Source organism: Mobula hypostoma, chromosome 16 (genome assembly GCF_963921235.1).
Source record: "Mobula hypostoma chromosome 16, sMobHyp1.1, whole genome shotgun sequence".
In the NCBI taxonomy this organism is placed as follows: domain Eukaryota; kingdom Metazoa; phylum Chordata; class Chondrichthyes; order Myliobatiformes; family Myliobatidae; genus Mobula; species Mobula hypostoma.
The window spans coordinates 68,484,650-68,500,771 of NC_086112.1; the positions used below are offsets into that span (position 1 = coordinate 68,484,650).

A 16,122-nucleotide genomic window follows, 5' to 3' on the forward strand; every position below is an offset into this window, starting at 1 on the left:
GACAGTCTAATTGAATGAAAGAACAGAATTATGTAGTTAAATGAATGACTTCATTTTTGTTCCTTGATGCCCTGGAAAATAATTAGCTGATCAGATAATGTAAATAAAGCTGGTCCAGATGTGTTGTGAAAGTCACCTTCATTTTCTTAGCATGGAGCTGACCCGACAAAGAAGAACAGAGATGGCAATACACCTCTGGACCTTGTGAAAGAGGGAGATACAGATATTCAGGACTTACTGCGAGGAGATGCTGCTTTACTTGATGCTGCCAAGAAAGGCTGCCTTGCTCGAGTCCAAAAGTTATGTAGTCCAGAGAACATAAACTGCAGAGATACTCAAGGAAGAAACTCAACACCACTCCATCTTGCAGGTAAGATCTTCACTCGTACAGGTTCACCACCACAAATCCAAAATGATCGGGACCTGTGCGGTGCCAGATTAGTGATTCTGCCAAACGACAGGTAGCTAGGTTAGGACTTAAGTAAATAAATACCTCTAACCCACTTGATGATCACCTCACCCTTGGATAAACTAGGTGGCAGATAGATACTGTAAACATTGTTCTTTACCAAGAGTTCTGTGATTGGATGCACAGAGCAGTTATCTAAAATCATTATTGTACAATTTTTGTCCAGACTGGCAGTGTCACAGTGAGCTCTTGCTTCTGGAACAAAGTAATGTTCAAAACATTCCAATCTAATGTCAGTTGTAATCCTTTTTTTTTGGCATGGTAAATTACTGGAAACTTTCATACCTATGAAAACTTTGGCATGTAAACTTTTGCCAGTGACTAACAACTTACACCTGTGGGTTCCTGCAGCATTAAAGCAGCTCAACACAGTGACACAGTCTTCTGATCCTCAATAACCTGTTGGTGATTGTGCATCCTCTGTAGTCATTGTTCGTCTTGGAATACAACACCAATTTAAGGTGGTTTCGTCCACATTTTAGACTTCCTCTGTCTCTGGACTTAAATCTTCATCAGAAATCAACTCAGTGAACTCATCAACAAGCTCAGCGGCTGCTTCCTTGTCTGCTGACCACACAAAATTCTAAACCATGTCCCTGCTTGAAACGCTGAAGCCACCGTTCACTGTAATCACACTCATAATCCAGCCCTAGTTCTTCATGAAATAATTTCACTTGTTCCTTCACCGTCTCTCCGGACAGTTCTACAGCTTCATGGATGTGGAGTTTAAACCACTTTATGAAAACTTTTATCTAGTTGTGAACATCTTCCATCTTTCATTGCTTTCCTTATGCACATCTATTGTTTTGATTTGCTATCAGCAAAGAACTGGAGCAAGTCTTCTTTTTGTTTCCTTATATCATAAATTGTCAAAGAGCCAATGTTATGCAAGTCACATATGCTTTTCAGAGACACACCACTCAAATTTTTGCAGAACTTCCACCTTATTTTGTATAGATAAGGTATGATGTTTGCACTTTACACCACAAGAAACGCTTCCTTTATTCAAAGCGGTAAGTGCAGGTTATAAAAATCAGTGCAGAATAATGCAGGAATGAATTGCTTTTTTAAGACTGTGCCAACAGCTGCTTCTACTAATAGCACCACCAAAACAGTGGTAAAGGGAAACAGTTAAGAGAGAAATCTGAAATGAGGCTGGTGAAAATTATGTCCAAACCAGCAGTGGAACTGGATTAATGATTGCTGGATTCAAGGTGGTCAACCTGTATTATGTTATTGCTGATATATTTTTACTTTTATCTACATTCTTCATTATCTCATTGTTTTATTCTATAGTGAAACAGTATTTCTGTTTCATTTCACAAAGCCAAATCAATCATCTGCTAAAGATGGAGTCTTAAGGAAAGCACTATGAGAACTTTATTGGGGAATTAGAAAAGCCAGATGGGTGAAGGTCAGCAGGATGAGTCCTCGGAGTCTCCTTGTGATTGTTACTTAGATCAGCATATTCTTGGAGAGGGCAGAATGGTACCAGGGAGTGATTACATTACAGAGAAAAGCAAGAGTTATTTTAATTAAGATTTTCAAACTCCTTGAGTGGTTTTATTGAGAAAATGGAAAAATTACTTCTTATGGCAAATGGGACATTCACCAGAGAAAATGGATTAAAAATGAAGTCAGAGAACCAGAGATGAATTGCAGAGATATTGTGAAGAAGGAATTAAAGTGATCTGAAACAAACTATATGAAAGGTTAATGGGAACAGGTGCAGCAATAACAAAAGAAAATTAGAAAATTACTTTTATGGGGACTCAAAGAAAAGTATAGCATTAAATAGAATATACTAGACATGAAGTTACTTGAATAAATCTGCCCAAGAGCTGGCAAGTATATTGGGTACCATTTTTTAATTGCATGGCGTCTAATGAATCTTTACTTTTATGATAAAGTTAATTGTAACCTGAACTGAACAATTACAAGAAAGAAGGAAAGATGCAGCTGTGTCTCTTCGTAAATTTATTTTACTTAATGTCTTTAAATCAAGCTTCAATATTCTGTTTTGGTTTCTGGAAGCCAAGATTATACATGATATGAATTTAAAATTAAGTCATTTAAATGTTTCAGTTTCAGGAGATGGAGTATGAATCTTTAAAAGTCTTAGCTTTAGATGAGTCATGATACTCGTGTCTCTAAGTTATAGCTTAAGCTGAAGTTCTACCACAGAAATTACAGCAATTTAAGCTGAGACCAATTTTTACATGAAACAGACCTAAAGAAAATCTGGATCTGTCTGTACTCTTGGACGAATGACAAAGATCCCTCATCCTATTCTGAGATGAGCAGAGATTTCATGTGTCCTGATCAATGTTTTTCCTTATACCAATAATAGAGAGCATTTCTTAAAAATCTGGTGATTGCTTAATGTACCTTGCTGTGTTTGGCTGCCATGTTTTCCTACAAAGTGACTACTCGTTATTGCACCTAACATCATTTGGGATTATGAAATACTGTATATAACAGTATTCATTAGTTAAATATAATTATGAATAATGCAGAAAATGCTAGAAAAACTTAAGGACAGCATTTGTGGAATGAGAAGCAATTGATGGGTCACAGATCAAAAATTTGACTTCATATATAAATGCTTTTCTGTATTTATCAATAATGTTTTTTAAAAGCTGGAGACACTCCTTTTCATTCGATTAAAGGTGATAATTTTAGTGCTGTTTCTACACACCTAGTATGAGGAACATAGGGAATTGCAACAGGTTCAGCTGCTATCCTTGATCAAATCTTTGTAAGAGGTGAACTTAAGTTTACCCTTACCGAACCTGTATTCTGTCGAAGTATCCATCTTGATGAGAGATGTACTGTTAGTCAGAAATATGAAGCTTGAATATAAAGCATGCACACGTATGGGTAGCAACACACATCAAAGTTGCTGGTGAACGCATATGGGTAGGTTAATCTTGTAATACTTGGCACATAACAAATCTGGCAAAATTAGGTGAAAATTGTTTGCCACGCCATATGTCTCTGTATCCAGTACATTATTCTCCATGGCTTCTGCCATCTCCAACGGGATTCTACCACTGAAAGGATCTTTCCCTCCCCCGCCCCCTCTTCTTTCCATAGGGATCGCACTCTATGTAACTCCTTTATTCACTTGTTCCTCTCCACTGATCTCCCTACTGTACTTTTCCCTGCAAGCATGACAAGTGCAGGGCTCCAAACAGTCTTTCCGAGGGTCACTTTTTATCTGGTGGTCTACATTGTGAGACCTGATGCAGATTGGGGCATTGCTGTATCGAGCACATTTTCTCAGTCTGCTGCAAAAGGCAGGATATCTGGGTGGCTACTCATTTCATTTTTCTATACCCATTTTGATATGTCTGCCGCAGCCTCCTTTACAGTCATGATGAGGCCATACTTGGGTTGGAGGAACATTACCTCATATTCTGTCTGGGTAATCTCCAACCTAATGGCATGAACATCAATTTCTCTAACTTGTGGGATTTCGCCACATTCTCTCCTCCTCTCTTTCTCTATTCCTGATGCTGGTTACCGTTTCACTCCTTCTCTTCTCCTTTTCTGCCCATCACCTCTCTCTGGGTTTCCCTTGTTCCCTTTGATCTATGGTCCACTGTCCTTTCCTGCAGTACTTTATTTCTTCTACATATCCCCTCACAGCTTCTGATTTCACACCCCCCCATCCACCTTCCCTCTCACTGATCATGCCAGCTTGTACTCCTCCTTCCCCTCCCCACCTTCATATTCTGATGAAGAGTCTAAGCCCAAAATGTCAACTTCCCCTCCATCGATGCTGCTTGACTGACTGTGTTCCTCCAGCATTTTGTGTGTGTTACTCAAGATTTCCAGCATCTGCAGAATCTCTTATGTTTATAAAATTGTTTGCTGTACTATTTTGTTCTGCTTTTGTTTTGTAGCTGGTTATAATAACCTTGAGGTGGCTGACTATCTTTTGGAGCATGGTGCAGATGTAAATGCACAAGACAAAGGGGGCCTTATTCCTCTTCACAATGCAGCATCCTATGGGGTAAGTGGCCACATTTTCATCTGTCGCTAAATCTCATATCATTCAAGAAGTGGCTGTACCAGACTTAGAGAGTCAATATCTGTAAAGCTGGCAAGTGTTCGTTTCATTAGAGTTCACAGGCTGTGCTGAATGCAGTGCAGGAGACAGGAAGTTAGTCCATCAAGTGTTGTGAACTTGAGCTATTTGCACAAAATATTGTAAATATTTTGCATCGCCATACATTTATTGGTTATCTAAAAATGTTTATTGTAATTTCTTTGCAAATATATTTTAACAAATAAAGGCATTGTTATTTTTGTTATGGTGGGTGGGGGGAGGGGGATTAATAATCAATCTGAAGGGTTCTTGAGTTATTTTACTTTCTGAAGCAAATTTGCTACATTTTGTTTGTCTCCAGCTTGTTTGCAGTATGGTTTGTTCCTTCTGCAGTCTTAGGCAGTTGCATGGCTGTATATCTGGCTGTCATATGCAGGTGTCATGCTATTGAAAGAGGAAACTGCTGAAGACAGGAGCTACTCTTTACCTGCCCTCTGTTTTAATGCATTTGTATAAATTAAAAAGTAGAACTGGCCACCTGCTGATGAAAGAGACAAAAATACTGGGCTTGTGTGAATAAAAATGATCCTCTCATCCTATTCAAAGTAGAGCAGACAGTTGTTGTGTTTTGATCAGTTGAAATCCACATTAGATTAGATTATGAGGACATGCAGTCCTCTTTTATTGTCATTTAATAATGCATGCATTAAGAAATGATACAATGTTCCTCCAGAATGATATCGCAGAAACACAAGACAAACCAAGACTAAAAAAACTGACAAAAAGCACATAATTAAAACATATAGTTACAACAGTGCAAAGCAATACAGTAATTTGATGAAGAACAGACCATGGGCACGGTAAAAAAAAAGTCTCAAAGTCTCTTGTAAGTCCCATCATCTCACGCAGATGGTAGAAGGAAGAGAATCTCTCTCCCTGCCATGAACTTCCAGCGCCGCAAACTTGCCGCAACACCCTGGAAGTACCCGACCACAGCCGACTCTTGAGTCTGTCCGAAAACTTCGAGCCACCGAGCACCATCTCTGCCGAGTGCTTCGACCCCGGCCCCGGCAACAGGCAATAGGCAAAGCTGAGGATTTGGGGCCTTCCCCTCCGGAGATTCTCGATCGCACAGTAGCATCGGCAGTGAAGCAGGCATTTCAGAAGCTTCTCCAGATGTTCCTCCGTGCTTCTTGCATCTGTCTCCATCAAATCAGGATTGTGCACGGCCCCTACTTACAAATACGATATCATTTCGGAGCGGCCGCGTGCACTGCGTCGCGCCGCCATCTTCTCCTTCCCTCCAGGTGATTACTTTATCAGTGAATATACCTGGTTTGCTTTTAGTATACCTACCATCGGATGGTGGGGTGGAGGTGGGTCTCCACCGAAGGAGGTATTTGCACTCCTTCCCTCTGCTAGCCTGCAGATTACCCTTGGGCAAGTTGTATCACCTGCTTAGAAACCCGATCAGGGTCACATGAAGCCATGGGAGCAGGTAGTGAATGGCTGTATGAGCAGCTGATGCCAGGCAGACAGTCTCTGAAGAGCATTGAAAATTGCTGCGGTCACCCATTTTGTAAAGACACTGTCCAGCAGAAGGCAATGGCAAACCACATCTGTAGAAAAATTGGCCAAGAACAATCATGGTCATGGAAAGACCATGATCGCCGACGTCATACGATACAGCATATAACCACTAAGTCTACCACATCTGATCTTTTTAAAAAAACAATACATTGTGTATAATATATGTATGGTGGCAGAGCAGCATTAGTTGCTGCTGACCTCAAAGCTTTTCAGAAGTTTTTTAAAATCTGTTTTGATTGGCACCTGTTCTGCCCAAGACTGCAAGAATTTGTAGAAATTTCTTGCTGCCTCGGGAAAGAAGGTAACTTAATCAAGGGCACCTCCCATCTCGATTCTTTTCTTTTCTCCCACATCCTATCAGTCAGAAGATTGAAAAGCTTGAGAGCACATGCAACCAGGCTCAGGGACATCGCTTGTGTTGCTGTTATAAGACTCTTGTCTGATAAAGATAACCTCTTGATGTTGCAATCTTATTTCGTTATTCTCTTCGCACTGTGTCTACCTGTGGTGCACTTTCTTTGTACTGTAACCACTATACTTTTCATTCTTTTTGTACTATTTTGATATATTTCTGTATGGAATAATCTAACTGGATGACATGCAAACAAAAGCTTTTTCACTTTGAGATGTTAATCAGTTACCAATTAAAATGCTTTCTGTTCTAAGGTATCATTTGAGATTGAACCCACATGCCTAACATCTGTAATATCAGGGAGCTCTTTGAACAGAATTCTTCCTAGTTTTCTGTTTGATAATTTCTATTGGCTAAACATCATTTGGTATGCTATATAAAGATTGAAGTGCACACCAGTTATTCACGATGTAACATAGTAGTTAGTACAACACTTTACCAGCAACCTGGGTTAATTCCCGTTGCTGCCTGTAAGGAGTTTGTACATTCTCCCCATGACCACGTGGGTTTCCTCTGGGTGCCCCAGTTTCCTCCCACAGTCCAAAGACTTACCCGTTGGTAGGTTAATTGGTCCTTGTATATTGTCCTGTGATGAGGCTAGGATTAAATTGGGGGATTGTTGGTGTCATGGCTTGAAGAGCCAGAAGGGCCTAGTCCACACTGTTTGTCAAATAAAAAATAATGTTTCAAATATCTTGTTACATGTTTTTAGCTCTATTTTGCTTTTGTTTCAGCATGTGGATATTGCAGCACTTTTAATCAAATATAACACCTGTGTAAATGCAACTGATAAATGGGCCTTCACTCCTTTACATGAAGCAGCGCAGAAAGGAAGAACACAGCTATGTGCTTTGCTGCTAGCTCACGGGGCAGACCCTACCATGAAGAACCAAGAAGGCCAGACGCCTTTAGATTTGGCTACGGTATGTTTTTAAATTTTTTTTACATCAGTTCTTAAAGAGGCTTTTATAATAAGAGCTTAGAGACTGTTTAAAATTTAAGAAGCTACTCATGCTTTTTTTTCATTTCAGGCTGATGACATCAGGGCCTTACTTATTGATGCAATGCCACCAGAAGCCCTCCCAAGTTGTTTTAAGCCTCAGGCAACTGTTGTTAGTGCAGCAGTAATCTCTCCAGCCTCAACCCCTTCTTGCTTGTCTGCTGCTAGCAGTATAGATAACCTGAGTGGCCCACTTGCAGAATTGTCTGTTGGCAGTAGTTCGGGTGCAGCTGATGGAGCTACTGGCACTGAGAGGAAAGAAGGAGAAGGTAGGTTGACTGAAGCAACTCTTCTAACTGTGCTAGTTGTGGGCAGAATTTCTAATATATTGGTCTTGAGGAATAGTTTTGAAAATGTTTACTTAGAATATCTCAACTTCTATTTGATGGGAGTGCATTACAATCTTCCACGTTTTAAGTTGATACTAGATGCATTGTGTGGAGGAACATGGACATTTGGTGTTTGGGTCACAACCTTTCATCTGGACTGAAAGTAGAGGACAGATAGCCAGTGAGGGGGAGGAGGGTAAGAACTGGCAAGTGATAAGTAGATTCAGCTAAGGAGGGGCAAAGTAATCATAATTTTGTAATGTGAGAGGAAACCAGAGCACTCTGAAAAAATCCACATGGTCAGAGGGAGAAGGTGCAAGCATTACACAGCACCCAAGTCACTGGAGTTTTGTGGCAGCAGCATGTGCCCTATTGGTAATGCAGATCTATTTTCATTTTAATGTAATATGAAGGTGAAACATTAAAAAATTCTGTTTTTCCACCAGTTACTGTCCTTGATATGAACATAAACCAATTCCTTAAAAGTCTAGGCTTGGAACACCTGCGAGATATTTTTGAAAGGGAACAGGTGGGTGAAAAAATAAATTTTTTATTGCTTGAAAAGGGTATTTAGAATTTGAATATTTTCTAAATTCTGGAACTTGACAAATTTTAATTTCTAGATTACTTTGGATGTGTTGGCTGACATGGGACATGAAGAGCTTAAAGAAATTGGAATTAATGCCTACGGGCACCGTCACAAATTAATCAAGGGTGTTGAACGACTGCTCGGGGGACAACAAGGTATTTGTTCTACATTGTCTTTCTTTCATTATCTTTCATTGAAAGCAAGGAGGCTGTTGGATTTTAAAATGGCGTAAGTTTTAAAGTGAAGAAAATTGATTAAGCTAGAAATCTCATCTTAATGTAGAATAGCTTATTGGGTAACAGTGAGCTGAACCTTGTTTTGAAACTGAAATATTTTAAGTACAAAAATATAGGTCTAATTTCATATTTGTTTATATTAATTGACTCGTGAGCAGTTTGTTTAATGCCACCTAGAGGAGAGGGTGTACTTGATCTGGTATTGGGAAATGAACCTGGTCAGGTAGACAATTTGGGAAAACATTTAATTGGGGTAGGGGGAAATATGATGCTATTAGGCGGGAACTTTGGAGCAAAAATTTGGGAGCAGATCTTCTCAGGGAAATGCAAGGCAGAAATGTGGCAAATGTTCAAGGAACATTTGCATGGAGTTTTGCATAGGTATGTTCCATTAAGGCAAGGAAAGGATGGTTGGGTTAAAGAACCATGGTGTACAGAGTATGTAGAAAATCTAGTTAAGAAGAAAAGAAAAGCTTATGAAAGGGTCAAGAAACTAGGTACTGTTAGAACTCTAGAAAATTACAAGGTTGTTAGGAAGGAGCTTAAAGATGAAATTAGGAGAGCCAGAAGGGGCTATGAGAAGGTGTTAGTGAGCAGGATTAAGGAAAACCCCAAAACATTCTACAAGTATGTGAAGAGCAAGAGGATGAGCCATGTGAGAATAGGACCAATCAGGTGCGATAGTGGAAATGTGTGTATGGAGTCGGAGAAGTTAGCAGAGGTACTTAATTAGTACTTTGCTTCAGTATTCACCAGAGAAAAAGATCTTGATAGTTCTGGGGATGACTTACAGCAGACTGAAATGCTTGAGTATATAGACATTAAGAAACAGGATGTGCTGGAGTTTTTGAAAAGCATTAAGTTAGATGAGTCACCGGAACCGGATAAGATATACCTCAGGCTATTGTGGGAAGCGAGGGTGGAGATTACTGAGCCTCTTGTGATAATATTTGCATTATCAATAGGGATGAGAGAAGTACCGGTGGTTTGGAGGGTTGATAATGTTGGTCCCTTGTTCAAGAAAGGGAGTAGAGATACCCAAGAAATTATAGACCAGTGAGTCTGACTTCAGTGGTGGGCAAGTTGTTGAAGATTGTGAGAGGCAGGATTTGAGTATTTGGAAAGACCTAATCTGGTTAGGGATAGTCAGCTTGGTTTTGTCAAGGACAGTTCATGCCTTATGAGCCTGATTGAATTTTTTGAGGATGTAACAAAACACATTAAAGGTAGAGTAGAGGATGGTAGTGTATATGGATTTCACTGAGGCATTTGATAAGGTTCCCCATGCAAGGATCCTTCAGAAAGTAAGGAGGCATGGGATCCAAGGAAACCTTGCTTTGTAGATCCAGAACTGGCTTGCCCACAGAAGGCAAAGGGTGGTTGTAGACTGGTTCGTATTCTTCATGGAGGTCAGTGACCAGTGCTGTTCCATAGGGATCTGTTCTGGGACCCTTCTTCTTTGTGATTTTTATATATGTTGTGGATGAAGAAGTAGAAGGCTGGGTTAGTAAGTTTGCTGATGACACAAAGGTTGGAGTGTTGTGGATAGTTTGGAGGGTTGTCAGAGGTTACAGTGGGACATCAATAGGATGCGGAATTGGGCTGAGAAGTGGCAGATGGACTTCAACCTAGATAAGTGTGAAGTGGTTTATTTTGGTAGGTCAAATTTGATGATAGAATAAAATATTAATGGTAAGACTCTTGGCAGTGTGGCGGATCTGAGAGATCTTGGGGTCTGAGTCCATAGGACACTCAAAGCTGATGCACAGGTTGACAGTGTTGTTAAGAAGGCCAATGGTGTCTTGGGATTCATTAACCGTGGGATGTAGTTCACGAGCCGTGAGGTAGTGTTACAGCTATATAAGACCTTGTTCAGAACCCCCTTGGAGTACTGTGTTCAGTTCTGGTCACCTCACTACAGGAGGAATGGAGGAATGTGGATACTATAGAGAGAGTGCAGAGGAGATTTACAAGGGCGTATGTTATGAGAATAGGTTGAGTGAACTTGGCCTTTTCTCCTTGGAGCGACGGAGGATGAGAGATGACCTGATAGAGGTGTATAAGATGATGAGAGGCATTGATCATGTTGATAGCCAGAGGCTTTTTCACAGGGCTGAAATGGCTGACATGAGGCAACCTAGTTTTAAGGTGCTTGGAAATAAGTACCGAGGGGATGTCAGGATTAAGTTTTTCATGCAGAGAGTGATGGGTGAGTGGAATACAGATAAAATAGGGTCATTTAAGAACCTCTTAAATGGGTTCATGGAGCTTAGAAAACTATAGGGCTATGTGCTAGGGAAATTATAGGCAGTTTTTAGAGTAGGTTACATGGCCAGCACAACATTGTGGGCTGAAGGGCCTGTAATGTGCTGTAAATTTCTGTGTTCTAAAAGGGTACAAGATTAGCCACACACGATGCTACTTACCTACAGAAAGGTGTTTTAATTTCTGTGTGCCAGAGTATTCTTTCATTCAAGACCCCTCACAAAGATTTTCTAATCATAATCAATTTTTGAAAATAAACAATATTTTAGCCTTCATTTGAGATACCTATGCATTATTGCTTAATCCTTATTGCAAAATAACTATGTGCTATATGCACAGTTATTCAGCTTTGTTTCCAGTGAGCATATATCATGCCTTGATTTCAAGAGAAAGCCCCTGCAATTTTAATTGCTTGTGTGTGGCTTTATATTAAAATGGATAAATAGGTTGTTGATGTCCTTTTAGTTGTTTTTCTTCAGATGCTTTATATATTACATCACTGTAGTTCAATATTCATGTATGAGTTAATGAATGAACTTATATATAATATATTCTGCCTGAAGTACATTGCACCAATGCTGTGCCTCTGCACACCCCTTCTGCTGCAATTACCTTTCCATAACCCTCTCTTTGTCTGCCTTTAGGCTCATTAAGTTTTTTGCAAAATTTAATGTTGATTACCCTCTTCCCAGGTACAAATCCTTACTTGACTTTCCATTGTGCCAGCCAAGGAACCATTCTTATTGATCTTGCACCTGATGACAAAGAATACCAGTCTGTGGAGGAAGAGGTATTTTATCTTTTGGGTTTGAGAAAAAAAACATCTTTTGCTTCAACAACATTGATGCACATTCTGGAATTTCGTTTTTAAATAGGTCTCTCTCTTGATTTTCCACCTGCTTAAACCTCAGCTATTTGGTCAAACAATAGTGTTAAGGTAGAGAGGGTTAAGGTTCTAAACTGTAATCAGGATGGTTTTCCAGAACTGTGTGTTATTGATCTAATGAACAAGGAACCAGTGCTGCATCTAGTCCTAGAAAATGAGTGGGACATACAGTATGGGAGATGGTTTAGCTATCAGAAAGCAGAATAAGCAATCCAAAGTAAAAATAATTGTAGAAGTTTAATTTCAATGGGTATGAGTTGCAATTGATAGACATCAATTATAGACATCAAAGATAGTTATAGAAGAAATGGATGGCTCTGGTACAGTTGAGGCACAGTCCATGACAGACAAAGGAAAAGCAAGGAAATCCTGAGCTTTCTGGATGACAACAGAGGGTGACAGTGGTGTGGGGAGCTGCCTTTTGACAAATGTCAGGTTGCAAATACTAATGAGAATCAGGCTGATCTAAAAGGAATCAGAGAAAAAAGTAAAGAAAGAGAGGGCATGTAAAAAAAAAGGGCTTCAACACAAATGGAAGACCACTTATATTTCGTAGGAATATAGACAGGAGGACTAGGTTTAACAAGGAATGGAAAATTGCACATGAATGCTGGGGCCACTTTGAATACTTTGCGATTGTCCTCATCAGAGAAGAGGATACTTTGAAAGTATGGTGAAGAGTGCAATAGTTGATGTACGGTACGAAAAAAATGATTGCAGTGGGGTGTTGGAAGAGTTGTATGAACTTGAAGTAGGACTGGGGCATCATGGGACTTCTGAAATGAGCAAAAAAAGGAAGTTGCCAATACAGTCAATATAATCTTTTCTTTGGATATGGGGTGACACCAGAGGGCTGGAGAGAAGCAAATATTACACCCTCATTCAAAAATATAATAAAATAACCTGAATAACTACAAGCTAATCTCAGTTTCGCTTTAGTAATGAAATAGCTTTTAATAATATTGATCTGGGACAGGATTAGTAGACATCTGGAGGAAAAGAGATTAATTAAGAAGGGAAACCAGCTTGTAAAGCACATACAGTGCAAGAAAATGTTTGTGAACCCTTTGCACTTACCTGGTTTTCTGCATGAATTACTCATAAAAAGTGGTCTGATCTTCATCTAAGTCACAATAATGGACAAACACAATCTGTCTAAGTTAACACACAAACAATTGTATTTCTCGACAATACTGAGTACACCATTTAAACATTCAGAGTCCAGGTTCAAAAGTATATGAACCTCTGGGGTAAGCCCTTCTACAAAAGCTATCTGAGGTAAGATGTTCCAATCAATGAGATGAGATTGGGGCTGTGGGTTGTAGAAGTGCCTTGCCCTATAAAAAAGACAAAAAAGTCAGGTTACTGATAGAGCCTGTTCTTCTCAAGAAAGATCTGTTTATGTGCACTATACCTTGATCAAAAACAGCTTTCAGAGGATCTTAAAAGAAGAATTGTAAGATGCATGAAGCTGGAAAAAGCTACAAAAGTATGTTCATCAGTCCACTAAGAGAAATTGTCTACAAATGGAAGAAATTCAGTATTGTTGCTACTCTCCCTAGGAATGGCTGTTCTGCAAAGGTTACACCAAGAGCACAGCATGTAGACAATAGACAATAGGTGCAGAAGTAGACCATTCGGCCCTTCGAGCCTGCACCGCCATTCTGAGATCATGGCTGATCATCTACTATCAATACCCAGTTCCTGCCTTGTCCCCATAACCCTTGATTCCCCTATCCATAAGATACCTATCTAGCTCCTTCTTGAAAGCATCCAGAGAATTGGCCTCCACTGCCTTCTGAGGCAGTGTGTTCCACACCTCCACAACTCTCTGGGAGAAGAAGTTCCTCCTCAACTCTGTCCTAAATGACCTACCCCTTATTCTTAAACCATGCCCGCTGGTACTGGACTCTCCCAGCATCTGAAACATATTTCCTGCTATGTAATGCTGGAGGAGGTGAAAAATCACCCATAGGTAACAACAAAAGACATGCCATAATCTCCAGAACTTGCTAAAGTCTCTGCTCATGTGCCCACTATAAGAAAAACACTGAACAAGCATGGTGTTCATGGAGGGATCCCACGAAGGAAACCACTGCTCTCCAGAAAAAAAAACAGTGCTGCACATCTCAAGTTTACAGAAGGCCAGCTGGATATTTGTCTGATATTGTGACTTGGATGAAGATCAGACTACATTTTATGAGTAATTCATGCAAAAAACTAGGTAATTGCAAAGGGTTCACAAACTTTTACTTGTATTTGATAATGCTTAATGAGATAATAGATATGGAGGGTATTTCAATTGATGTCTAAGTTGACTTCCAGAAAACTTTTGAGAAAATGCAAATCTATAGGCTTATCAGTAAAGGTGCATTGGCAAAGTGCATATAAAATTGACTGAGTAACAGACAATAGGGTTGTTGCAAATGGTTGCTTTTCAAAATGATGGAAGATGAATCGTGGCTTTCCCAGGGGTCATGGCCATTGCTCTGTCCGTTCTGTGTTAATGATTTGGTGTTGAAGAGGGAGGTGCATGGCATAATTTCTAGGTTTGTAGTTGACACCATGCCTGACAATATTGTGAAGAGGATAGTGATGGATTGTGGTAAGTTACAGGCAAACACATGGCAAATGGAGTTTAGTGCTGCAAAGTATGAGGTAATGCATTTTGCTGAGAACAGTAGAGTTTAGAAAAAATGGTTTACGTTTAAATGGGTTGCAGGGGCAGAAGGGCATGAGGTAAGGGTGCACAAATCAGTGAGGTGGCAATGTAACTTGAGACAGTAGTACAACTTTTCCCTGGATTATGTAGGACCTGACTTTAACTAAATTTCTCCCATGCAGTTTTTAAAGTGTTTCTCTATTTACTACCAATAATAAATCATTATTCATTAATGATTGAGTACACCATAACGAATATTCTATTAGTTTAATTATGGGTAATGTTAGGGTTGTTATTCAGTGAAAGAATAATAGCAAGAGAATGTAGAGGTAGATTAAAATGGATATTTTGATCTTGCAGAGAAATTGACCTACAGACAGTTGCTGGGATCAGAATCTTTATGTAGCCCAGCAACCATCTATATATACATGCAATTTTGGGCTTTATCAGTTAGAAGCATAGAATTGGGAAGAGAGGAGTCGTGCTGAAACTTTGATCAGGCCTCAGTTGGAGTATTGTGTTCAGTTCCAGTTACACTACTATTACAAGAATAAAATGGAGAGGCTAAAACTTTGTCTCCCACAGGCTGAGAGGGGATTTGATAGAAGTATATATATTAAAAAAAAAGTTAGAAAAGGCATGTGGTCGTAATTCAAATTGCACTTTTGGGAGACACATGCACATTAAAAAAGCCCTCTTGTTTTAGGTTCTGTATGTTATTGTAAATAGATACTACTGAATTCTCCATATTCTTTCATTTTAAATGTAAATGGATTTGCTACAAATCATATCTTATGTCATCGATTAATCATTTTGTATAATGGTAGGTTGTGACATGTTGGGCGACATAGCATTAGATAGAATATAATATTAATGGTAAGGCTCTTGGCAGTGGGGAGGATCAGAGGGATCTTGGGGTCCAAGTCCATAGGACACGCAAAGCTGCTATGCAAGTTGACTCTGTGGTTAAGAAGGCATACGTGGGATTGGGTTTAAGAGCCGAGAGGTATTGTTGCAGCTATACAGGACCCTGGTCAGACCCCACTTGGAAAACTGTGCTCAATTCTGGTCGCCTCACTACAGGAAGGACGTGAAAAGCATATAAAGGGTGCAGAGGAGATTTACAAGGATGTTGCCTGGATTGGGGAGCATGCCTTATGAGAATAGGTTGAGTGAACTCGGCCTTTTCTCCTTGTTGCGACAGAGGATGAGAGGTAACTTGATAGAGGTGTACAAGATAGTGAGAGGCATTGATTGTGTGGATAGAGGCTTTTCCCCAGGGCTGAAATTGTTAGCACGAGAAGGCATAGTTTTAAGGTGCTTGGAAGTAGGTATAGAGGAGATGTCAGGGGTAAGTTTTTTACGCAGAGAGTGGTGAGTGCGTGGAATGGGCTGCCGGCGGCGGTGGTGGAGATGAAAGTGCTGGAGTCTTTTAAGAGACTCCTGGATGGCTACATGGACCTTAGGAAAATAGAGGGCTATGGGTAAAGCCTAGGTAGTTCTATGGTAGGGACATGTTTGGCACAGCTTTGTAGGCCGAAGGGCGTGTATTGTGCTGTATGTTTTCTATGTTTCTATAGCCAACCTTTGGAGTGTATTTAATAATGAGGAGGTAAGTTATTGTCACTGT

The 16,122-nt window shown here is 39.9% G+C and overlaps 1 protein-coding gene across 2 annotated transcripts in view; it reads left to right on the top strand.

Annotated features, from left to right (window-relative positions):
• The window catches only part of LOC134357469 (poly [ADP-ribose] polymerase tankyrase-1), a 127,983-nt gene that overhangs the window by 94,000 nt on the left and 17,861 nt on the right, over nucleotides 1-16,122 (top strand). For both annotated transcript variants that reach the window (XM_063069080.1, XM_063069081.1), the window contains 7 exons: nucleotides 151-370; nucleotides 4,378-4,487; nucleotides 7,260-7,448; nucleotides 7,557-7,794; nucleotides 8,301-8,383; nucleotides 8,478-8,598; nucleotides 11,637-11,734. In XM_063069080.1, the coding sequence (XP_062925150.1) occupies nucleotides 151-370; nucleotides 4,378-4,487; nucleotides 7,260-7,448; nucleotides 7,557-7,794; nucleotides 8,301-8,383; nucleotides 8,478-8,598; nucleotides 11,637-11,734 (1,059 nt within the window). The remainder of the gene's footprint in view (nucleotides 1-150; nucleotides 371-4,377; nucleotides 4,488-7,259; nucleotides 7,449-7,556; nucleotides 7,795-8,300; nucleotides 8,384-8,477; nucleotides 8,599-11,636; nucleotides 11,735-16,122) is intronic.